This window comes from Artemia sp. Qi Xiang Cuo, chromosome 7 (genome assembly GCF_049724085.1).
Source record: "Artemia sp. Qi Xiang Cuo chromosome 7, ASM4972408v1, whole genome shotgun sequence".
NCBI lineage: Eukaryota > Metazoa > Arthropoda > Branchiopoda > Anostraca > Artemiidae > Artemia > Artemia sp. Qi Xiang Cuo.
Window position 1 is genome coordinate 68,407,719 of NC_142800.1, and position 25,782 is coordinate 68,433,500.

Sequence of the window (25,782 nt, forward strand, 5' to 3'; positions counted from 1 at the left end):
GCGCGTACGTAGGCTAACCTAGCCTAACCTAACTTAACCTAACCTAACTTAATCTAACCTAACCTAATCATACACCTAACTTAGGGCATGTCTCTCACCTAACCTAAGCTAACCTAAGTGAAGCGTACGTAGGCTAACCTAACCTAACCTAATCTAACCTAACTTAATCTAGTCTAACCTAACCATACTCACCGGAAAGGGTTAGGTTAACTTATCATGAGCACTCATGATAAGCACATGTGTGTACATGTGTGTAAATGTGGCAAGGTAAACCAGAACCAAACACTAGTGAAATATTCCAACTCATGCATTTCAACGAAAGAAATTCAAAATGAATTTGAAAATCAAGAAAATGTAACTGTGATAAGGTGAACCATAACCAAACATCATTGAAATATTCCAACTCTTGCATTTCAACGAAAGAAATTCGAAATGAACTTTGAAAAATCAAGAAAATGTAACTGTGACAAGGTAAACCATAACCAAACACTACTGAAATATTCCAACTCTTGCATTTCAAAGAAAGAAATTCAAATGAAAATTTAAAAATAAATAAAATTCAAAAGTTACAAGTTAAAAAATAACCAAACACAAATGAAATAATAAAACTCTTGCTTTTCAACGAAACAAATTCAAATGAAGATTGAAAAATCAAGAAAATGCAACTGTAAGAAGGTAAACCATAAGCAAACACTACTGAAATATTCCAACTCTTGCATTTCAACGAAAGAAATTAAATATGAGCTTTGAAATATCAAGAAAATGTAACTGTGATAAGGTAAACCATAACCAAACACAACTGAAATAGTCCAACTCTTGCATTTAAACGAAAGAAATTAGAAATGAACTTTGAAAAATCAAGAAAATGTAACTGTGACAATGTAAACCATTACCGAACGCTACTGAAATATTCCAACTCTTGCATTTCAACGAAAGAAATTCAAAATTACATTTTAAAAAACAAGAAAATGTAACTGTGACAATGTTAACCATAAGCAAACACTACTGAAATATTTCAACTCTTGCATTTCAAAGAAAGAAATTAAAAATGTGCTTTGAAAAATCATGAAAATGTAACTGTGACAAGGTAAACCACAACCAAACACTACTGAAATAGTCCAACTCTTGCATTTCAATGAAAGAAATTCAAAATGAACTTTGAAAAATCAAGAAAATGTAACTGTGACAAGATATACCACGACCAAACAATACTGAAATATTCCAACTATTGCATTTCAACGACAGAAATTCAAAATTAACTTTGAAAAATCAAGAAAATTTAACTGTGGCAAGGTATACCACAACCAAACACTACTGAAATATTCCAACTCTTGCATTTAAACGAAAGAAATTCAAATGAAATTTGAAAAATCAATAATATGTAACTGTGACAAGGTAAACCACAATCATACACTACTTAAATATTCCATCTCTTGCATTTCATCGAAAGAAATTCAAAAATGAACTTTGAAAAATCAATAAAATGTAACTGAGGCAAGTTAAACCACATACATAAACAAATGAAATATTCAAACTCTTGCATTTCAACGAAAGAAATTCATAATGAACTTTGAAAAATCAAGAAAATGTAACTGTGTCAAGGTAAACCACAACCTAACGCTACTGAAATATTCCAACTCTTGCATTTCAACGAAATAAATTAAAATGAACTTTGAAAAATCAAGAAAATGTAACTGTGACAAGGTAAACCACAAGCAAACACTACTGAAATATTCCAACTCTTGCATTTCAAAGAAAGAAATTAAAAATGAACTTTGAAAAATCAAGAAAATGTAACTGTTACAAGGTAAACCACAACCAAACACTTCTGAAATATTCCAACTCTTGCATTTCAACGAAAGAAATTCAAATGTAAATTTAAAAATAAAGAAAATGTAACTGTGACAACGTAAACCACAATCAAACACTACTGAAATATTCCAACTCTTGCTTTTCAACGAAATAAATTAAAAAATGAACTTTGAAAAATAAAGAAAATGTAATTGTTACAATGTAAACCACAACCAAACACTACTGAAATATTCCAACTCTTGCATTTCAACGAAAGAAATTCAAAATGAAGATTTAAAAATGAATAATATTTACCTTTGACATTTAAAAAAACATCAAGACACAAATGAAATATAAAATCAATAGAATTAACACGAAAGTTTTTCAAAATGAAAATTGACAAATCAAGAAAATGTAACTTTGAAGAGTTACACCATGACCACACACTACTGAAATATTCCAACTCTTGCATTTCAACGAAAGAAAATCGAAATAAACTTTGAAAAATCAAGATAATGTAACTGTGACAAGGTAAACCACGACCATGCACTACTGAAATATTCCAACTCTTGCATTTCAATGAAAGAAATTCAAAATTAACTTTGAAAAATCAAAAAAATGTAACTGTGACAATGTAAACCATAACCAAACACTACTGAAATATTCCAACTCTTGCATTTCAATGAAAGAAATTCAAAATGAACTTTGAAAAATCAAGAAAATGTAACTGTGACAAGGTAAACCACAACCAAACACTACTGAAATATTCCAACTCTTGCTTTTCAAGGAAAGAAATTCAAAATGAACTTTGAAAAATAAATAAAATGTAACTGTGACAAGGTAAACCACAACCATACACTACTGAAATATTCCAATTCTTGCAATTCAACGAAAAAAATTCAAAATGATCTTTGAAAAATCATGAAAATGTAACTGTGACATGGTAAACCATAACCAAACATAACTGAAATATTCCAACTCAAGCTTTTCAATGAAATAAATTTGAAATTAACTTTTAAAAATGATGAAAATCTAACATTGACAAGGTAAACTATAACTAAACACAACTGAAATATTATATCTCATGCATTTCAATGAAAAAAATTCAAATAAAAATTGAAAAATCGTGAAAATTTAACTGTGACAATGTAAACCATAAGCAAACACCACTGAAATATTCCAACTCTTGCATTTCAACGAAATAAATTCAAAATGATCTTTGAAAAATCATGAAAATGTAACTGTGACAAGGTAAACCACAACCAAACACTACTGAAATATTCCAACTCTTGCATTTCAACGAAAGAAATTCAAAATGAACTTTGAAAAATCAAGAAAATGTAACTGTGACAATGTAAACCACGACAAAACACTACTTAAAAATTCAAAAAATTGCATTTAAAATAAATAAATTCAATATTAACTTACAATAAACAAGATTTTTTATCTGTTACTATCTAAACCACACACCACCTACTCTTAACTTTTCCAAATATCTATTTAATGCTAATGAAGTTCAAAAGAGTAATGAAGAATAGATAAAATGTAACTTATTAAATTAGATCCATAAGAAAACGCTAGTGAAATAAACCAAAAAATGCAATTAAGCGAAAGAAAAACAAAATATAATTTTTCAACTATACAGAAAGTTACTCTGATACTATTATCATCAACCCAACACGACTGAAATAGTCAATCTCTTGCATTTCAACGAAAGAAATTAAAAATGAACTTTGAAAAATCAGGAAAATGCAACTGTGACAAGGTAAACCATAAACAAACACTACTGAAATAGTCCAACTCTTGCATTTCAACGAAAGAAATTCGAAATGAACTTTGAAAAATCAAGAAAATGTAACTGTGACAAGGTAAACCATAACCAAACACAACTGAAATATTCCAACTCGTGCAATTAAACTAAAGAAATTGAAATTGAGCTTTGAAAAAATCAAGAAAATGTAACTGTGACAAGGTAAACCACAACCAAACACTATTGAAATATTCCAACTCTTGCATTTCAACGAAAGAAATTCGAAATGAACTTTGAAAAATCAAGAAAATGTAACTGTGACAAGGTAAACCACGACCAAACACTACTGAAATAGTCCAACTCTTGCATTTAAACCAAATAAATTAAAAATTATCTTTGAAAAATCATTAAAATGTAACTGTGACAAGGTAAACCATAAGCAAACACTACTGAAATAGTCCAACTCTTGCATTTCAACGAAAGAAATTCAAAATGAACTTTGAAAAATCAAGAAAATGTAACTGTGACAAGGTAAACCATATGCAAACACTACTGAAATAGTCCAACTCTTGCATTTCAACGAAAGAAATTCAAAATGAACTTTGAAAAATCATGAAAATTTAACTGTGACAAGGTAAACCACAACCAAACACTACTGAAATATTCCAACTCTTGCATTTCAATGAAAGAAATTCAAATGAACTTTGAAAAATCAAGAAAATGTAACTGTGACAAGGTAAACCACAACCAACCACTACTGAAATATTCCAACTCTTGCATTTAAAAAAAGGAAATTCAAAATTAAATTTGAAAATAAAAGAAAATATAAATTTGACAAGGTAAACCACAACCGAACGCTACTGAAATATTCCAACTCTTGCATTTCAACAAAGGAAATTCAAATGAACTTTGAAAAATCAAGAAAATTTAAGTGTGACAAGGTAAATCACAACCAAACACTACTGAAATATTCCAACTCTTGCATTTCAACGAAAGAAATTCAAAATGAACTTTGAAAAATCAAGAAAATTTAAGTGTGTCAAGGTAAATCACAACCAAACACTACTGAAATAGTCCAACTCTTGCATTTCAATGAAAGAAATTCAAATGAACTTTGAAAAATCAAGAAAATGTAACTGTGACAAGGTAAACCACAACCGAACGCTACTGAAATATTCCAACTCTTGCTTTTCAACGAAGGAAATTCAAATGAGCTATGAAAAATCAAGAAAATGTAACTCTGACAAGGTAAACCACGACCAAACACTACTGAAATATTCCAACTATTGCATTTCAATGAAAGAAATTCAAAATGAACTTTGAAAAATCAAGAAAATTTAACTGTGGCAAGGTAAACCACACCCAAACACTTCTGAAATATTCCAACTCTTGCATTTCAACGATAGAAATTCAAAAAGAACTTTGAAAAATCAAGAAAATGTAACTGTGACAAGGTAAACCACAACCAAACACTACTGAAATATTCCAACTCTTGCATTTCAATGAAAGAAATTCAGAATGAACTTTGAAAAATCAAGAAAATGTAACTGTGACAAGGTAAACCACAACCGAACGCTACTGAAATATTCCAACTCTTGCATTTCAACGAAATAAATTCAGAATGAACTTTGAAAAATCAAGAAAATGTAACTTTTACAAGGTAAACCACAACCAACCACTACTGGGAGGGGCTTTGGGGTCCGGAGATGACATTTGGGGGTGTGGGTGGGCCTTTGGGGCGCCGGGTGGGGCTTTGGGTGCCTGGGGGACATTTGGGGACCGGGGGAGGACCTTTGGGGCACAGGGAGGGCCTTTGGGGGTCTGGGGGGCACTTGAGGACCGATTGGTCCTTTGGGAGCCCAGTGGACCTTTGGGGGACGGGGGAGGGCCTTTGGGGGTCCGGGGGGCCAGTTGGGGGCCTGGGGGACATTTGGGGGCCGGTGGAGGGCCTTTGGGACCCTGTTGGTCTTTTGGGAACTCGATGGGCCTTTGGGGGGCGGGGGATGGCTTTGGGGGGGCTGGGTGGGCCTTTGGGGCGCCGGGAGGGCCTTTGGGTGCCTGGGGGACATTTGGGGACCGGTGGAGGGCCTTTGGGGCACAGGGAGGGCCTTTGGGGGTCCGGGGGCACTTGAGGACCGATTGGTCCTTTGGGAGCCCGGTGGACCTTTGGGGGCCGGGGGAGGGCCTTTGGGGGTCCGGGGGGCCAGTTGGGAGCCTGGGGGACATTTGGGGACCGGTGGAGGGCCTTTGGGACCCTGTTGGTCTTTTGGGAACTCGATGGGCCTTTGGGGGGCCCGGAGATGGCCGTTGAGAGTCTGGGGTGGGCCTTTGGGGGCGCCGGTGGCCCTTTGGGAGCTTGGGGGGCCTTTGAGGGTCCGGGGGGCAGTTGGGGGCCTGGGGAACATTTGGGGACCGGTGGAGGGCCTTTGGGAGCTTGGGGGAGCTTTTGAGGACCGGGGGCTTCCTTCGGGGTTGGGGTAGGAGGATTGGAACCCTTTGGGGTTGGGTTAGAGGACCTCAAAACACTGTTCAAATGAAACTTGTCTATTATAACGACCACAGAGTTTCACCTTTAAATTCTCTTCTAAAATCTCTTCAAAAATCTTCTTTTAAAATGTCTCTATCTGTTTCGCCGAAATAGTTCCATAACCTGTCTAAAACGGTTTCGCCCAAATAATCCCTAAACGCAAAATCAGCGTGTTCCTTTGTTATTGGCATCTCTGCGCTAACGCATTTCAAATTAATATGAAACCTTTTCGCACGCTAAAACAATTCATCGCTAAGATGTTTCTTGCTTAATTGTTTCCATGGCCTTTGGTTATTAATATCCTTTGGAGTTCGACCAGTAGAACTGTTCCCGAGGCAAAGACATTAATGACTTGGATCTATTCCTGGAGAAATGTTTCTAGGCGAAAATTTTTAAAGTCTGACAGATGATGTCATTGATTGATTGATCTGTCAAGAAATGGGAAATTAATTTGTTGTTTCTAAGTGGAATTATTGATTCACGATAGGGGAATTGAGGTCGACAGCACAGGTGTCCTGATTCGTGACAGCACCACGTGGTTTATTGTTTTTTGAGTGAGAAAGTTCCTGTTTTTTCAAATTATCACTGACAAAACCATAAAAACATACGAAAATGTGAGAAAGTTCCTGTTTTTCAAATTCTCACTGACAAAAACCATAAAACAGACAAAAATGTGACAAAATTCCTGTTTTTTCAAGTGAGAAAATTCCTGTTTTTTCATTCTCACTGAGAAAACCATAAAACAGACATGAATTGCTGTTGACATCCATAAATGTGACAAAATTCCTGTTTTTCAAATTTTCACTGAAAAAAACCATAAAACATCCATAATTTTATGTTGACATCCGAGAAAAACATCAAATAAATCGAACAACACACATATCCATCCATGAAAACAACCATAAATGTGACAAAATTCATGGTTTTTCAAGTGAGAAAATTCCTGTTTTTTCATTCTCACTGAGAAAACCATAAACCACGTGGTCCTGTCACGAGTCGGACCCCCTCCTCTACTACCTTCTTAGTTCATATTTTAATGCTTTCTCCACTTTCTTTACATTCCTTTTGTTTTCATAAGATCTATCACTCAGATAATTCTTGTACAAGTCCTTTCTCCTTTCTATTAAATATAAAGCTTGTTCACTAATATTCTTAGCTGTAGTTCTTGCTTTCTTCCCTAAGACACCTTCAGCAACTTCACAAATTATTTTTTTTTAAATTATTCCAACCATTTTCCACATTATCAAATTTTAAAACTCTCAAGTTTAGTTTTCAACTGTTCCTGGAAAGTTTCGCTTAAATTCTCATCCTGGAGTCTACCAACATCATAACTTCCCGGGAAGTAGTTACCCTTCCGATATTTCAGCTTTAAATTAACCCTTGACACTACAAGATGGTGATCTTTACTTTTAAAATCAATAACGGCACCCCTATATACCCTAGTATCATGTATTGATCCTGCCAGTCTTCGGTTTACTATAACTTAATCAATAAGGTTTGCTGTCTTACAATCACGTGAATACCATGCTAACTTATAAGCCATTTTATGACCAAAGACCGTATTGGTTATAACTAGATTGTTATACCTTCAAATTTGCAAAGTTACCTAGGCTAGGATACCATCTATCCCTATTTCTACCGACCTGGGTGTTAAAATCTCACAGTAATAGCATCATATTTCTACCTGGGACACTGTCTATTTGATCCTGTAACTGTAAGTAAAATTTATCTGAGTCACTAGTATCTCCATCAGTCGGTTCTTCAGGGGCATATACTACTTTAACTGATACCCTGAACTTTTTAGTCATAAAATGAGCAATTAGTATTCTATTATTAATACCTTCCCAGCCTAAACAAGACATTTTAGCTTCCTTATTCATCTTGAGCCCCACTCCTGTCTGTGTACCCCATCCTTTCTGCCTGAATAAACAAATTATATCATCTAATTTCATGCTTCCTACCCCTGGGATATGAGTTTCTGACACTCCTAACAAGTCCAGCTCAAAGTATCTAAATTCGTCAGTCAAAATGTCAATACGATAGTCTTTTTTTAACGTCGTAAGATTCCAAGTTCCAATTTTCATGTTCTTTAAATTATTGAAATTATTTTCGCCTCAGGAAAAGCAATGATCACGGATACCAGTGGAGGACGGGGATCACATATCTTCTCAAGTCTACACCGAAGTACTCAAGCCGGATTAGAACCGGACAACAAGAAGTCCCTGGGATCGCCATGAACGGAGGCTTTGTTCAATCCTGGGCCCATCTTGGTCAAAACATGGTTTTCAGCACTTGGCAATGCTCTTCTATCAACAAGAGTTGAAATCCTGCAAAGATAATCTCAAGCCTATTACCTCCGACTCATTATATATTCATGCCTACAAATATTATGCTACTACGGGGAAGCAGCCCATAATAGATAAATTAGCTAGGAAGAGGTTTTTCAGCCCGAAGACGCCCGTCAAAACCTACCAAACCCAGCAGAATTGTCCATTAGTCAGAATCCCGTGCGAAAGCTGTTTCGTTTACTAGGCTATAATTTCCTCGAGGGGCGCCACTTCTCAAGTGGGAATGAAGTTAACCGCAAGGTCCCCAGTCTTGCAGGTACCCCGAAAGGGTCGAGGCAGCCCTTTGCAGAGGCAGTTGTTCATAGATCTTACGCCCTGCCGCAGTTGTCCTCCTATAGAGGGTCCTCCCGCGATAGTGTTCACCATCACCATGCAATTTAACCCATTACTGGGAGAAGGTTTTTAACTCATGTGACATGTGAACAAACCAGTGGGCCCTTTTGAGTGTACATTTGTGGGGTCTTTTTTCTCCTCCGCCTGTTTTTATTACCCTGGGCGAGGACGCCCCAGTTTCTATTATGGACCCCCAGGGACAAGGTCCTCACTTGGTCCGTGCCCCCTTTGGAGGTATCCTACATATCTGTAGGGCTTTCCCCTATCGCCACCTGGGGACACGCTGAATGGAATGGGGGAGGCCAAATGTTTGCCCCTTAGGGCAAACATTTTTCTACGCATACCTAAAAACCAGGATTTCCAAAGATTTTCTGTTGTTGTTTCAAATTAATTTTCACGTTCTGTCAATATTGTCACGTTGAATTGCGAAAATAAATATAAAAAAATTAATTACTTAAAAATGACAACACTTTTCAACCGTGAAAACTCAGACATCAATAACGTGTTGGTTTCTACAGACAATAACACCTTCAAAGAAAACCTACACCATCTTAAGGCATCTACACCAGCTACTGTACCGTGACTAAACCAACGGCTAACCAGCTACTCTGAAGCTATGGCCCCTGTTATTGGCACTTGTGATCTTACCTGCAGCCCCAAACAGTATCCTAGGGCAGCTCACTAATTATACGTGGTAGATCAAGGTTCAACTCCAATCGTGGGGTGTCAATCAAGCTTAGATCTGAATGTCATCAAACTGGTACTAAATGTCAACTCTGAAGGAATTAGTGTCGTTAATGATTACAAAAGCGTCTTTGAAGGAGTTGGCCGACTGGAGGGTGAATTTAACTCCCATTTAAAAGATGGTTCCATACCTACCGTTTACCGAGCTAGAAGGGTACCAGAGGCATTAAAAGACAAACTTCAGAGAGAACTTATCAGAATGGAAAGAGATGGAGTTAATGAAAAAACAACTGAGCCCACAGAGTGGGAAAGCTCAATGGTTATAATCGAAAATAAGAATAGAACTGTGAGACTGTGCATAGATCCAGAAGATCTCAACAAATGCATACAGTGCCTTTACTACCCCATACCTACCTTAGAAGATGTTACGGCCAAGTGCATGGTGCAACTGTGCTCAGCAAAATGGATGCACCATCAGGGTATTGGTCATTACTATTCTGCAAAACTGTATCACATATGACAACCTTCAGCACTATATATCTGTGCTATCGGTTCCTGAGAATGCCCTTCGGCCTGCTTTCAGCACAAGATGAATTCCAGCATCGCATGGAAGAAACTTTTGAAGGGCTGGAAGGGGTAGCAATTATTATTGATGATATTCTTGTATATGAAACAACTCAAGAGGAACATAATGAAAAACTCAGAGCTGTTATGGAAAGAGCAGTAAAAAATTGTTAAGTTCAACAAAGACAAATGCAGTTTTAGTGCAAGCAGTGTATGCTATTTTGGGCATATAATTGGAGCAGATGGAATGAAAACAGTTCCAGAAAATCTGAGGGCCCTCAAAAAGATGCCCAGACCTCATTGCCACGAAGAGATACTTACTCTTCTTGGAATGTTGAACTATCTTTCAAAATACATACCGGATATATATAATAGAAATAAAAGCCTACGAGAAATACTCAAATTGGAACCGTTCTCTTGGAGTCCAGAAAATGACCAAACACTGTCGGAACTCAGGCAGTCAATTGTGTCAAGCTTTTTCTTCTTCAACTACAGCAGCTTGAACGTGGAAGTGAAGGTCGATGCGTCCAGCCATGGCCTGGGAGCACACCTCTGCTCAGTTGGAGAGGTAGTAGCCTATGCATCCCGTTTACTTAGTAAAACCGAACAAAAATACTCTCAACTTGAAAAGGGGCTATGCGCAATAGTATACGGATGCAAGCATTTCCACCACTACCTATATGGAAGACACATAAATGTAATAACGAACCACCACCCTCTTGAGAGAATAGTCAGAAGCCCCATCCATAAGCCCTCCCCCTCCCCGAGGAAACAGAAGATAATGCTACAGCTCCAGCCGTACGATTTTCATCTGCGGTTCTGACCAGGCTCGGAAATACCAATTGCCGATGCCCTTTCTCGATTACACCTTCTTGATATTGTTGAGAAACTAGAGAAGGAAATAGACGTGCATGTACATCTGATATCCAGACACCTACCTGTAAGTGATGATAAAATTCTACGAATCCAAGAAGAAACTGTAAAGGACAGTCAACTGAGGATTTCGTCAAAAACAATCCACGAAGGCGGGCCGAAGTGCAGGAAATTGTACCAGGCAGAGGCAAGTCTGTTCTGGAATATCCAGACCAAAATGTCCGCAATCAGAGACATTATTTTTAAAGGTGAGACATTGACCAGACATCTTGAAACAGCTCCACGCAGCATATCTTGATAAGAGCCCCAGAAAGAGCCTATGATCAATCATGAGATACCAATCTTGCCATGGCAAAAAGTTGCATCCGACTTATTCACGTTAAACCATATTGACTATATTTTGACAGTGGACTACCATATCCGTTTCTTTTAAGTAGACAAACTTAGCCCCACTACATCAAAGACCATTATCTCTAAACTGAAATCCCACTTTGCCAGATATGGCATTTCACTTATACTAATGTCTGACAATGACCCTCAGTACTCCTCAATTGAATTTCAAGAGTTTACCAAACCTTAGGGATTCACTCACAGAGCATCAAGTCCAGCATACCCCCAGTCTAACGGCTTTATGAAAAAAACTATCCAGACAGCAAAGATTCTCCTGACAATGACCTCGGAAAATAATGAAGACCCATAATTAGGACCGCTTGAATACAGGAACACACCTGCGGACAGACTAGTCTTGCCGTCCCAATTTCTAATGAGTCGTCCATAGAGATCTCTTCTCCCATATACCACTGGCCACTCAAAAAAGAAAGTGGTCAGCAGTTTTAAGTTCATGGAGAAACGTACAGTTCTTCAGAGACAACAGAAGCGTCATTACAACACGGCGTCTAGGCCATTACCATCAGTAAAGGTGGAGAAATCAGTTTATGTGCAGAAGGCTCCAGGCAGGAAATGGGGCACAGCAAAAGTAATCACCCAATCTGAGTCTCCGTGGTCTTACATAGTCGAGACAGAGGATGGATCTGTCATCAGACGGAACAAAATACATCTCTCAAAAAACCTTGGAAACGACTCTGACACAAAAGACATGGGTGGTCAAACTGGGAGGGTTATGACCACAGTCGCTACCCCAAACAAGGCTGTTCCGAAATCAACTCCACCATCGGTAAATCAGCTCTATAGATCACCACTCCGCTTTTTGCAAACAGAAAGGTTGAGGACAGGGATCATCCCATCGGAATCCCCAGATCAGCCATGTGAAGCAGTACCTGGTTCCCAAGCTGGTGCCTAACACGATCTGGAAGAGTGAGCATCCCACCAAAGAGATTGAACCTGTAAATAGTTATGTGTAGTGGAATTAGGCACTGTGAATGGCCAGAGTACCCACCAGGTAAGTGACCCTATTGCCTTCTTGTATTTTGTTAAGAAGAGTATGAGTGCAAGCGTGAGAGTAGAATTAATTAGTGCGTAATTGTTATGTGTACCTAAAGTACACATTAGAGAAGCGAGCCTAGCGCCTTCACGTGAGTTAGATTGATTCTTAGTGATATTTCAGTATCAAAATCTTTTTTATTACTTTTTGAAAGGGTACTAGTAATTGTCCTTCTAATTTGCCCTAATAACCTTCAAGGACCATTGGCTCGGTACTATCACCCTTGGAGAAAAAAAGAAAACGAATAAACACACATCTGGGATCTTTTTATAGGAAAAATGCAGAATCCTACGATTTTGTAAATAGGACCTTAAAACCTTTGGGTTCTCTGATATATTGATTCTAATGGTGTGGTTTTCACTAAGATCACTTGCCTTTTTAGGGTTGTTTAGTCCATTTTTTAAAAAATCTGGCAAATTTTCACAGGCTCGTAGCTTTGGACGGATATAACTAAATTTGATGATTTTTATAACGTCAAAATCAGCCTAAACAGCCAAGTCTTTTGATGTGTTGATTGTTATCAAAATTCATTTTTTGAGAGTTTTGGTTACTATTGGCCTGATTTGCTCCCCACTTGAGTGAATTGCTCATTGTTTGATTCTATTGAGGTCATTGTCTGTATTTAAAGTATTACCAATTGTTTTATACTTATGTTTTATTTTCAAATTCAAAGTCATTGTGATGACTTTGAATATTTTTATTATAAAAAAGAACATTTTATAAAAGTGTTATTTTACACAAGTGTCATATTACTTAGGTCTCAATAAAATGCACGCACAAATACTGACACCCACAGGAATACCTACAAATGCAAAACTAAATAGTTTAGAACGATTAAGGACGAATTACTCAATAAATAATTTTATCCATTAATAAAGTGATCAATAAGTAATTAGTAATATTAAAAAAACAAGTAATGAAGGTATTTAGGTTTTCTTATAAAACAAATAATTAAGTAATGAGGCTCAAATTACATACATATTTAAAGAGACTGGGAAATGGCATGCTTTATTTTGACCATTTTCGGGCTGCTACGACAACAAAAAGATCGGGAAATGATTCCCTGGTCCTGAACTTGAAATTTATGGTTTGTTTTCTCATTTTATGCCATTCTTAAGCAGATTTATTTTTAAATTTATTACTTATCTAATAACTTACCGCTACATTTCTGATTTGTTTTCCTGCAAACCATGTAAGCATTTTATTGATGGCCACCAAGGTTCTCGTTCGCTTCTTACCTCTTTCCTCTATCAAACGGTAAAAAAATTCTTCTATCTCTGACAAAGTGACAGCTCCACCAATGACTACGCCATCTTCTTTAACAAACAATTCATGTAGCTGATACACAGAAATAGGTGATATAAGCGCTGGATAGTTCATGTGCCTGTGCTTCATTTCCAAGCCTAAAAGCATAACAGTTGTTAATTAAATTATTTTTCAGTATATTAAGGATTATAACCAACAAATATTCTCCGTTTTTAGTGCAAGGCTGTTACTCCCTATATCATTGTTCTGTTTCCCTGTTGTGTTTTTTTTTTTTTTATTTCATGCAATGCGTTGTTTCTTTGTTGTTTTTTTCTTTTACCAATCCTGTTAAATTTATTTGAGTTTCATTTTATTGAACGTCTTATATAATTTTTTTTTTTTTTTTTTATCCATGTTAGATATCTCTTGTAAATATTAATTCATTTTTTCTTATCAACACTGAAAAATTAAAAATACACAAAATTCTATTATTAATTATTTGAAGTATTATTATTGACGGAATTGGAAATTTTGAAGGTGCCCCCAATGCTCCAGAGAAGAGTGGTGGATAGCATAGATTCCACTTACAAGACAATGAATTCGGATAGATTTTTGCAAGTGAAAATTCGTCTCAGTTTTGTTATCTTTTTGGGCACCTGTTTTAGTTATAGGCCTATTAGTATTATTATTAGCTTTTTGTTGGCAATTTATTCTATAGCTCATAATGTAATGATTTATTTAATATCAATATTAATTTATGGTTAATTATTAAATTATGAATATTAGCGTCTGTAGCTTATTAAATCACTTATTTAGTTTATTAATAACTTATTTTAATTCTATTAGTTGTTGTTCTTCGGGCTAACTCTCGTGTCCAGCTTCATACATTGACTTAGTGAGATCTTGGCCAGGAAGCCAACAAGCATTTCAGCTTTCCCAGTGCAGAAAACCAACAGAATGTTTGGGCTGTTTGCAGTTTGGCAAGAAAATATAGGTAGGCGCTACCTTAAAAAATATCTTCCTATATGATTGTTAGATGTCCGTCATTTCTGGCCAATCTATGATTTTTTGGTCTGAAATTAACATTGCAACGTTGAGCAACGGTATCTGAAGCATTATTCTTTGTGATAATCATTACTGATGAAGAGAGTGATAAGTTGAGATAAAGAATTTTTTTTAAGGAGTGCTAAATTGCGATAGGGTTATAGGAACTACTATAGAAAGCAGTGATACTATTGTTGATACTATAAAAATTGGAAGATGTTAAACTAAAGATGAGATAAATTTGTTTTAGGTACACTGACAAAAACTGTTTTTGATAATATGGTAAATGAGTTTGGAAATGTGGCAGTTATATAGTAAGAAACCAATCTAATAAATATAAGATAAATCTTATCTAATAACTCTAATCTATATCTTATCTAATCTAATAAATCTAAGATATAAGACAGATCTAATAAATAGTCAGCACACGTACTTTAGTGGTTAGACATATACAGCCGGAGTTCAGCTTAGGGCACATTCAGCAAGTACTACTGAGAAAAGCTAACATTGTTAATTGAAAGAAATTGTAGAAAAATTTCTATCACCGCAGTAATTGACTCCATTGACGGCTCAGAGATACAGCTCTCATACAAACAGCAATTTTGTAAAACTTTTTCTTTTATTAATAGGCCTATAGTGAAAATTGACATATAAGATGACTATGCGAGCAGATGCTGCTAAGTCTTAGCAAACAATAGTATGGTCCTAAGTGAACGAAAATAAGTATTAGCCATATTTTTTCAAAAATTAGGCTGCGACACATCACCGGGAGCCACCCTTTAAACTTTTATGATTACACAATCTTTTTATGGTTATACTACTACTACTACTAACAACAACTCACCGGAACACCAAGCCACCTAAGGCCAACACAGCTACGCAAGTAGTGAAAGCCTATTAATTTCAGCCCGACCAAGACCACACCCATTTTTGGGCCAATCAGAGGTGTTTCTAAGTGTATTGAATACAGAGGAGAGTGATGTCAGACTTACAGTTTCTAAGAAATTCTAATCTAGATTTGCACAATCGCCAATGATGAAAATCTACTTAAGAAATTCTATTTTTAATAAGGCTTCCTCTAGAATCAAATTGTATAAGTACATTATACATCCGCGATAATGTAACAGTTCATTTTTAGGGTGTGCGTGTTACTGAACCACCGTGTAGGCTAACTGAACCCCAAGCAACTGAAACCCTGTAACTGAACCACTGTGTAACTGAACCACCGTGTAACTGAACCACCGTGTAACTGAACCACCGTGCAACTGAACCCCCGTATAACCGAACCCCTATGCAGCTGAACCCTCGTATAACTGAACCAGAGGGCCACTGAACCCCATTTAACTAAACCCTCGTGTAACTAAACCCCTGTGCAACTCAAACCCATTCAACTGAATCCCCATGTAACTAAACCCCCATGTAACTAAACCCCATGTAACTGAACCCCCGTGCAACTCAACCACCGTACCACTGAACCACCATGCAACTGAACCACCGTGCAACTCAACCACCGTACTTACACTGGGTAAAACACAATAGGGTTATGAACCATAGTTATTTAACTGTGGTATAGTTATTTAGCCTTTAAACTGTTTTAAATAAAATGGCCGTCCCAAAATTTAGATCGGATGTATTTGGGGGAAAAATAGGGTGGGGTTGAAGCCCTCCGATCACTTTTAACTCTAAAAAAGTACACTGGAAATTTTGATTTCCAATCGAATGAGCCCTCCCCCAAAGTTCATACAAGATTTTTTCTACAAAAACCTTATGTGTTAGCAATGACCAACTAGCATGACTTACAGCCCTTACCCCATATGCTGCTGGTGGGGTTGGTAACCCCAAAGGCATGGTTATTTGATCTTCAGACTATTTTGAACAAAATGTTTATTTTTATTTGGATCGGATTTATTTGGGGGGGGGGGGTGTCGGGTAAGAGGGAAAGGCGTATTGTCCTGTGATTATCTTTTATTCTTCGAAATTGAACTTGAACTTTCAATTTCCAATCGAATGAGCCTCCTTCAAAGTTTTTACGACCATCCCTTCTATAAAAACCTTAAAATTTAACAATTGGTAACTTGCAAAAACATACAGATTGCTGATACAGGTGCATCAACAATTTTTTTTTTTTTGGAACAGCTTAGCGTATCAAGATGAAATTTCTGGGGCATCTACCTGCTACTACTGCTATTAATACTGCTGCTACTACTGTTACTACTACTACTAATTCAACACTATTATTACTACTACTGCTCCTACTACGACCTCTGCTACTATTAAACTAGCACTATTGAGGCTACGCTAATCAAGTTGAAAATTTGACAGAATGGGGTATTTGAGGTGGAACTTGAACTAAATCAAAAGACACTATGTGCATGCAGATTTTCAAAATGGCGTATCTTAAAAAGGGATTTGCGTATTAAGTTGGAGCTTAAAGAAAAAGTCAATTCACCAAAAGGAAATATGTGTAAGCTAGATTTGTAGTGAGAACCAGATAAAGAACCAGTTCTCACTACTTTTTTGAAGATATGTCTGAAAATTCCCTGTTCGACACGCATTGCCAGCCCAGTCTTGATGCAACCTATTGCCCAAAATACTTGATAAATTCAATTCAAAATCAACGGATAATTTTTTGAAGATATATCTGCAAAAATTGTAGTGAGAACCAGATAAAGAACCAGTTCTCACTACTTTTTTGAAGATATGTCTGAAAATTCCCTGTTCGACACGCATTGCCAGCCCAGTCTTGATGCAACCTATTGCCCAAAATACTTGATAAATTCAATTCAAAATCAACGGATAATTTTTTGAAGATACATCTTCAAAAATTGTAGTGAGAACCAGATAAAGAACCAGTTCTCACTACTTTTTTGAAGATATGTCTGAAAATTCCCTGTTCGACACGCATTGCCAGCCCAGTCTTGATGCAACCTATTGCCCAAAATAAATTCAATTCAAAATTGACAATATTTGTAAGACAATATGTGTAACAAGACAATATGTGTAAGCTTACACATATTTCCTTTTGGTGAATTGACTTTTTCTTTAAGCTCCAACTTAATACGCAAATCCCTTTTTAAGATACGCCATTTTGAAAATCTGCATGTGTAAGCTAAGTAAATTCTTATGGAAATGTTATGGTGGTAGTGAAAATTTTGACGAAATACCTTCTAACATAATTGACGACCCCGAATTGTCAGATAACTTTTTAAAACAATATTTTAGTGATGGTAGTGCTAACAATTCTTTGATGTAGTCCCTAGCGCAGTTGAACATGGCATAAAAGTTAGTTCTTTCTAACCAGATCAAGGTATGTCAGAGGGCGATTTTGGTTGGCTAAGCCCTAACAGTTCTAGAATTTTAGATAAAATTTCCAGAGATTTAAATGAGTATCCTCTCCCCACAAATTTGATGCACATAACCCTATTTCGGCCGAATTAATTAAAGAAGAAGAATTTAAATTTGCTTGGGCTGATTCTCGTAGTCCGAACACACTCGAGGCTATTGTAAGCGAACTGGGGGATTTCACTCAACGCACCAACCCTAATGTTGAGGTTAAACAGAGTGGAGGGGGGTGATGGAGATTTGCATATCTCACCAACACTACCGGAATTTTATTTAACTAACTATGTACTGAACATAGTAGATGTCTATACAGCTATATTTGAATATACATTCAATTCGCTTATGGAAGGCAATATTATAATTGATTCAATAAATATTGTCCATACATGTGCAGACAAGATTCGAGCACTTTTTCAACAACAAATTCGAGTTTGGGGAGGTCGAGTAAGCTTTAAGACTTCAGTAGTACTCACAATATTCTCTTTAAATAAAAATCACAATGAAATTTATGATCATGTTGTGCACACTGAAATGCTAGCACTTCACCCCCTTTGGAAAATTATTAGTGTTTTTATGGAATGGATAGACAGTGTTGTCACTAAATTAGATAATTATGATGAGAAGGGTTGTGAATCTGTGGTTTTATTTGTTGAAAATTCAAGTGTAAATATATGTAAATTTGAAAAAGATTTTATTTTAAGAGAAGGAGAGGGGCCGGGCCGAGGTCTATAGAATTAAAATATAATTCAGATTTAGAAGGGTGTAAGGGGGTCCAACGAATTGGTTTCGGAACAGGGCAACAGTGTTTCATGTACGCATTTGTTATAGCGGCTTTCCGACCTCTACAAGATAAGTTACAATGATTTTTATTCGATTCGAAGAATGAAAAAAAATTGTGTAAAAAAGTGTTTTCAGTTAAAAAAAAATCCGTTTCTAATAGAGTTATACTTGACAACAATTTATTGTTAGCTTTATTCTCAAACATATTTATTTATTATTCCCATTTCATATTTCATGACACATTTTTATTGTCTTGTTCTTAACGCCACGGTGCCTGACTTTCATTACAATAAAAAAAGGCGACCCAGGATCCTTACCAAAATTATACATTTCGGTTACGTATTTCTGGGGAAGTTATCCCATTCCCCCTATATATACGTATTATAGACTCTTTATTTCTTTGAGCGTGTTATTGAATTTGTTTTGAATCTTTTCTAAGTCGTGTGTGACTCAGGTCTTCTATTTTTCTGGACTTTGTAAATAGAACACAATTTTTTACAACGACGGATATTTTGCATTCACAGTAGCCATAGACGTTTTATCAAACAGTTCGTGGTAACGAACTGTAAGTAAGGAGGGACCCGGCTCAATAGTAGTAGAAGTGACCCTATAACTCCGAACGGGGCACCAAATATGGGCATAGAGTCCCTAGGGAGAACACGTTGTTAATGGGGTTAATGACCTCTTTTTCCAAGGTCGATTTATTTGTTGTTGTTTTGGGCAAGTGCACGCTCTCAGCGAATGTCAAACACCTGTGCTGTCGACCTCAATTCACCTATCGTGAATCAATAATTCCCCTTAGAAACAACAAATTAATTTCCCCTTTCTTGACAGATCAATCAACCAATGACATCATCTGTCAGACTTTAAAAATTTTCGCATAGAAACGATTCTCCAGGAATAGATCCAAGTCATTAATGTCTTTGCCTCGGAAACAACTCTTTTGGTCGAACTCCAAAGGATATTAATAGCCAAAGGCCATGGAAACAATTCTCCAAGAAACATCTTAGCGATGAATTGTTTTAGCGCGGGAATCAGGTTTCTTATTAATTTGAAATGCATTAGCGCAGAGATGCCAAAAACAAAAGGAACACGCTGAATTACGTTTAGGGATTATTTGGGCGAAACTGTTTTAGACAGGTTATGGAACTATTTCGGCGAAACAGTTAGAGACATTTTAAAAGATGATTTTTGAAGAGATTTTAGAAGAGAATTTAATGGTGAAACTCTGTGGTCGTTATAATACACAAGTTTCATTTGAACAGTGTTGTGAGGTCCTCTAACCCAACCCCAAAGGGTTCCAATCCTCCTACCCCAACCCCGAAGGAAGCCCCCGGTCCTCAAAGGCCCCCCAAGCTCCCAAAGGGCCACCGGCGCCCCCAAAGGCCCACCCACACCCCCCAAAGCCCACCCCGCGCCCCCCAAAGGCCCATCGAGCTTCCAAAGCACCAACGGTGTCCCAAAGGCCCTCCACCGGTCCCCAAATGTCCCCCAGGCCCCCAACTGTCCCCCCGGACCCCCAAAGGCCCTCCCTGTGCCACAAAGGCCCCCCGGGGTCCAAAGGGCCCCTCCCCCTTTGGCCCCCCAAAGGGGCCCCTCTCCCTCCATCTCCTCCCTCCTCCTCCCCTTCCCCTCCCCTCCTCCCCCTCCCCTCCTCCACCTCCCCTCCTCCTCCTCCCTCCTCCTCCTCCCCCTACCCTCCTCCCCTCCCCTTCCATCCCCCATTTTTTATACTTTTTTGTGCATTGAGACACAGAACGACCCCCTCCCCGGCCCCTCCCCCTCCAAAGGTCTGATTTTTCAAAGTTCATTTTGAATTTCCTTCGTTGAAATGCAAGAGTTGGAATGTTTCAGTAGTGTTTGGTTGTGGTTTACCTTGTCACAGTTACATTTTCTTGATTTTTCAAAGTTCATTTTGAATTTCTTTCGTTGAAATGCAAGAGTTGGAATATTTCAGTAGTGTTTGGTTGTGGTTTACCTTGTCACAGTTACATTTTCTTGATTTTTCAAAGTTCATTTTGAATTTCTTTCATTGAAATGCAAGAGTTGGAATATTTTAGTAGTGTTTGGTTTACCTTATCACAGTTACATTTTCTTGATTTTTCTAAGTTCATTTTTAATTTCTTTATTTGAAATGCAAGAGTTGGAATATTTCAGTAGTGTGATGTTGTGGTTTACCTTGTCACAGTTACATTTTCTTGATTTTTCAAAGTTCATTTTGAATTTCTTTTGTTGAAATGCAAGAGTTGGAATATTTCAGTAGTGTTTGGTTGTGGTTTACCTTGTCACAGTTACATTTTCTTAATTTTTCAAAGTTCATTTTGAATTTCTTTCGTTGAAATGCAAGAGTTTGAATATTTCAGTAGTGTTTCGTCGTGGTTTACCTTGTCACAGTTACATTCTTTTGATTTTTCAAAGTTAATTTCGAATTTTATTCATTGAAATGTAAGAGTTGGAATATTTCAGTTGTGTTTGGTTTGGGTTTAACGTGTCACAGTTAAATTTTCTTGCTTTTTCAAAGTTCATTTTGAATTTACTCTATTTAAATGCAAGAGTTGGAATATTTCAGTAATGTTTGGTTGTGGTTTAAATTGTCACACTTACAGTTTCTTTATTTTTAAAAGTTCATTTTTAATTTCTTTCATTGAAATGCAAGAGTTGGAATATTTCAGTTGTGTTTGGTTGTGGTTTACCTTGTCACAGTTACATCTTCTTGATTTTTCAAAGTTCATTTTGAATTTCTTTCATTGAAATGCAAGAGTTGGAATATTTCAGTAGTGTTTGGTTATGGTTTACCTTGTCACAGTTACATTTTCTTGATTTTTCAAAGTTCATTTTGAATTTCTTTCGTTGAAATGCAAGAGTTGGAATATTTCCTTAGTGTTTTGTTGTAGTTTACCTTGTCACAGTTACATTCACTTAATTTTTCAAAGTTCATTTTGAATTTCTTTCCTTGAAATGCAAGAGTTGGAATATTTCAGTAGTGTTTGGTTGTGGTTTACCTTGTCAGAGTTACATTCCCTTAATTTTTCAAAGTTCATTTTGAATTTCTTTCGTTGAAATGCAAGAGTTGGAATATTTTTAGTAGTGTTTGGTTGTGCTTTACCTTGTCACAGTTACATTCTCCTGATTTTTCAAAGTTCATTTTGAATTTCTTTCGTTGAAATGCATGAGTTGGAGTATTTCAGTTGTGTTTCGTTGTGGTTTACCTTGTCACACTTACATTTTCTTGATTTTTCAAAGTTCATTTTGAATTTCTTTCGTTGAAATGCAAGAGTTGGAATATTTCAGTTGTGTTTCGTTGTGGTCTACCTTGTCACAGTTACATTTTCTTGATTTTTCAAAGTTCATCTTGAATTTCTTTCATTGAAAAGCAAGAGTTGAAATAGTACAATATTGTTAGGGTGGGCGTTCCAAGTTCAAAGTTTCCGCCTGCTTACTTTTCAAATTTCATTTTGAATTTCCTTCATTGAAATGCTAGAGTTGGAATATTTCATTAGTGTTTGGTTATGGTTTACTGTGTCACAGTTACATTTTATTGATTTTTCAAATTTCATTTAGAATTTCTTTCGTTGAAATGCAAGAGTTGGAATATTTCAGTAGTGTTTGGTTGTGGTTTACCTTGTCACAGTTACATTTTCCTGATTTTTCACAGTTCATTTTGAATTTCTTTAGTTGAAATTCAAGAGTTGGAATATTTCAGTAGTGCGGTTCTATGGTTTACATTGTAACAGTTACAGTCCCTGAATTTTTCAAAGTTAATTTTTAATTTCTTAAATTTAAATTAAATTGTTGTACTATTTAAGTGGTGTTTGGTTGTGGGTTACCTTGTCAGAGTTACATTATCTTGATTTTTCAAAGTTCATTTTGAATTTCTTTCGTTGAAATGCAAGAGTTGGAATATTTCAGTAGTGTTTGGTTGTGGTTTACCTTATCACAGTTACATTTTCTTAATTTTTCAAAGTTCATTTTGAATTTCTTTCGTTGAAATACAAGAGTTGGAATATTTCAGTAGTGTTTCGTTGTGGTTTACCTTGTCATGGTTACATTTTCTTAATTTTTCAAAGTTAATTTTGAATTTACCTAGTTGAAATGAAAGAGTTGAAATATTTCAGTAGTGTTTGGTTGTGGTTTACATTATCAAAATTACAGTATCTTGATGTTTAAAAGTTTATTTATAATTTATTTATTTGAAATGATATAGTTGTAGTATTTCAGAAGCGTTTGTTTGTGGTTTACCGTGTCACAGTTACATTTTCTTGATTTTTCAAAGTTCATTTTGAATTTCTTTCGTTGAAATGCAAGAGTTGGACTATTTCAGTAGGGTTTGGTTATGGTTTACCTTGTCACAGTTACATTTTCTTGATTTTTCAAAGTTCATTTAAAATTTCTTTCTTTGAAATGCAAGAGTTTGAATATTTCAGTAGTGTTTGGTTGTGGTTTACCATGTCACAGTTACATTTTCTTGATTTTTCAAAGTTAATTTCGAATTTTGTTAGTTGAAATGCAAGAGTTGGAATATTTCAGTAATGTTTGGTTGTGGTTTATCTTGTCACAGTTACATTTTCTTAATTTTTCAAAGTTCATTTTGAATTTCTTTCGTTGCAATGCAAGAGTTGGAATATTTCAGTAGTGTTTTGGTGTGGTTTACCTAGTCACAGTTAAATTTTCTTTATTTTTAAAAGATCTTTTTGAATTACTTTCATTGAAATGCAAGAGTTTGAATATTTCAGTAGTGTTTGGTTTTGGTTTACCTTGTCACAGTTAAATTTTCTTGATTTTTTAAAGTTCATTTCAATTTATTTAGTTGAAATGCAAGAGTTGGAATATTTCAGTTGTGTTTGGTTGTGTTTTACCGTGTCACACTTACATTTTCTTGATTTTTCAAAGTTCATTTTGAATTTCTTTAGTTGAAATGCAAGAGTTGGAATAATTTAGTAGTGTGTGGTTGGGGTTTACCTTGTCACAGTTACATTTTCTTGATTTTTCAAAGTTCATTTTGAATTTATTTCCTTGAATTGAAAGAGTTGGAATATTTCACTAGTGTTTGATAGTGGTTTACCTTGTCACATATACATTTTCTGGATTTTTCAAAGTTTATTTTGAATTTCTGTCGTTGAAATGCAAGAGTTGGAATATTTCAGTAGTGTTTGATGGTGGTTTACATTGTCACAGTTACAAATTCAGGATTTTTCAAAGTTCATTTCGAATTTCCTTCGTTGAAATGCAAGAGTTGGAATATTTCAGTAGTGTTTGGTTGTGGTTTACCGTGTCACAGTTATATTTTCTCGATTTTTCAAAGCTCATTTAGAATTTCTTTCGTTGAAATTCAAGATTTGGAATATTTCAGTAGTGTTTGGTTGTGGTTTACCTTGCCACAGTTACATTTTCTGGATTTTTCAAAGTTCATTTTGAATTTCCTTTTTTGAAAAGCAAGAGTTATAATATTTCAGTAGTGTTTGGTTGTTGTTTACCGTGTCACAGTTACATTTTTTTGATTTTTCAAAGCTAATTTAGAATTTCTTTCGTTTAAATGCAAGAGTTGGAATATTTCAGAAGTGTTTGGTTATGGTTTACCTTGTCACAGTTACATTTTGCTGATTTTTCAAGGTTCATTTTGAATTTCTTACATTGAAATGCAAGAGTTGGAATATTTCAGTAGTGCTTGGTTGTTGTTTACCTTGTCACAGTTACATATTCTTGATTTTTCAAAGTTCATTTTGAATTTCATTCATTGAAATGCAACAGTTGAAATATTTCAGTAGTGTTTGGTTGTTGTTTACCTTGTCACAGTTACATTTCATGGATTTGTATCATGACCAGAGTTATTACCTACGCGGCCTAGTGATAGTGGAAATATTTCAGTAGCTACTTGTTGGGGCTTATCGGGTCAGAGTTATAGATACTCGATTATTCAAAGTTCATTTTGAATTTATTTCATTGAAATGCAAGAGTTGGAATATTTCAGTAGTGTTTGGTTATGGTTTACCTTGTCAGAGTTACATTTTGCTGATTTTTCAAGGTTAATTTTGAATTTCTTATATTGAAATGCAAGAGTTGGAATATTTCAATAGTGTTTGGTTGTGGTTTACCTTGTCACAGATACATATTCTTGATTTTTAAAAGTTGATTTTGAATTTCTTTCATTGAAATGCAAGAGTTCGAATATTTCAGTTGTATCTGGTTGTGATTTACAGTGTCACAGTTACATTATCTTGATTTTTCAAAGTTCATTTCAAATTTCTTTCGTTTAAATTCAGGAGTTTGAATATTTCAGTTGTGGTACGTTGTGGGTTACCGTGTCACTGTTATATTCTCTGGATTTTTCAAAGTTCATTTATAATTTCGTTCGTTGAAATGCAAGAGTTGGAATATTTCAATAGTGTTTGGTTGTGGTTTACATTGTCACAGTTACATTTTTCTGATTTTTCAAGGTTCATTTTGAATTTCTTACATTGAAATGCAAGAGTTGGAATATTTCAGTTGTGCTTGGTTGTGGTTTACGTTGTCAGAATTACATTCCCTTGATTTTTCAAAGTTCATTTTGAATTTATTTAGTTGAAATGTAAGAGTTGGAATATTTAACTAGTATTTGGTTGTGTTTCACCTAGTCACACTTACAGTCTCTTTGTTTGTCAAAGTTCATTTTGAACTTCTTTCGTTGAAATACACGAGTTGGAATATTTAAGTTGTGTTTGGCTGTGGTTTACCTTGTCAGGGTTACATTTTCTTAATTTTTCAATGTTCATTTAGAATTTCGTTAGTAGCAATGCAAGAGTTGGAATATTTCAATAGTGTTTGGTTGTGGTTTACCCTTTCACAATCACATTTTCTTAATTTTTCAAAGTTTATTTTGAATTTCCTTATTTTAAAAGCAATAGTTGGACTATTTAATTAGTGTTTGGTAGTGGTGTACAGTGTCACAGCTACATGATCTTGATTTTTCATAGTTAATTTCGAATTTCTTTCCTTGAAATGCAAGAGTTTGACTATTTCAGTAGTGTTTGGTTGTAGTTTACCTTGTCACTTTTACATTTTCTTGATTTTTCAATGTTTATTT

General features: G+C 35.8%; 1 protein-coding gene across 3 annotated transcripts in view; it reads right to left on the minus strand.

The window, feature by feature from the left end:
- Positions 1 to 25,782, minus strand: part of LOC148950634 (xanthine dehydrogenase/oxidase-like) — a 380,805-nt gene that overhangs the window by 223,372 nt on the left and 131,651 nt on the right. For all 3 annotated transcript variants that reach the window (XM_089092522.1, XM_089092520.1, XM_089092521.1), the window contains one exon: positions 13,470 to 13,714. In XM_089092522.1, the coding sequence (XP_088948648.1) occupies positions 13,470 to 13,714 (245 nt within the window). The remainder of the gene's footprint in view (positions 1 to 13,469; positions 13,715 to 25,782) is intronic.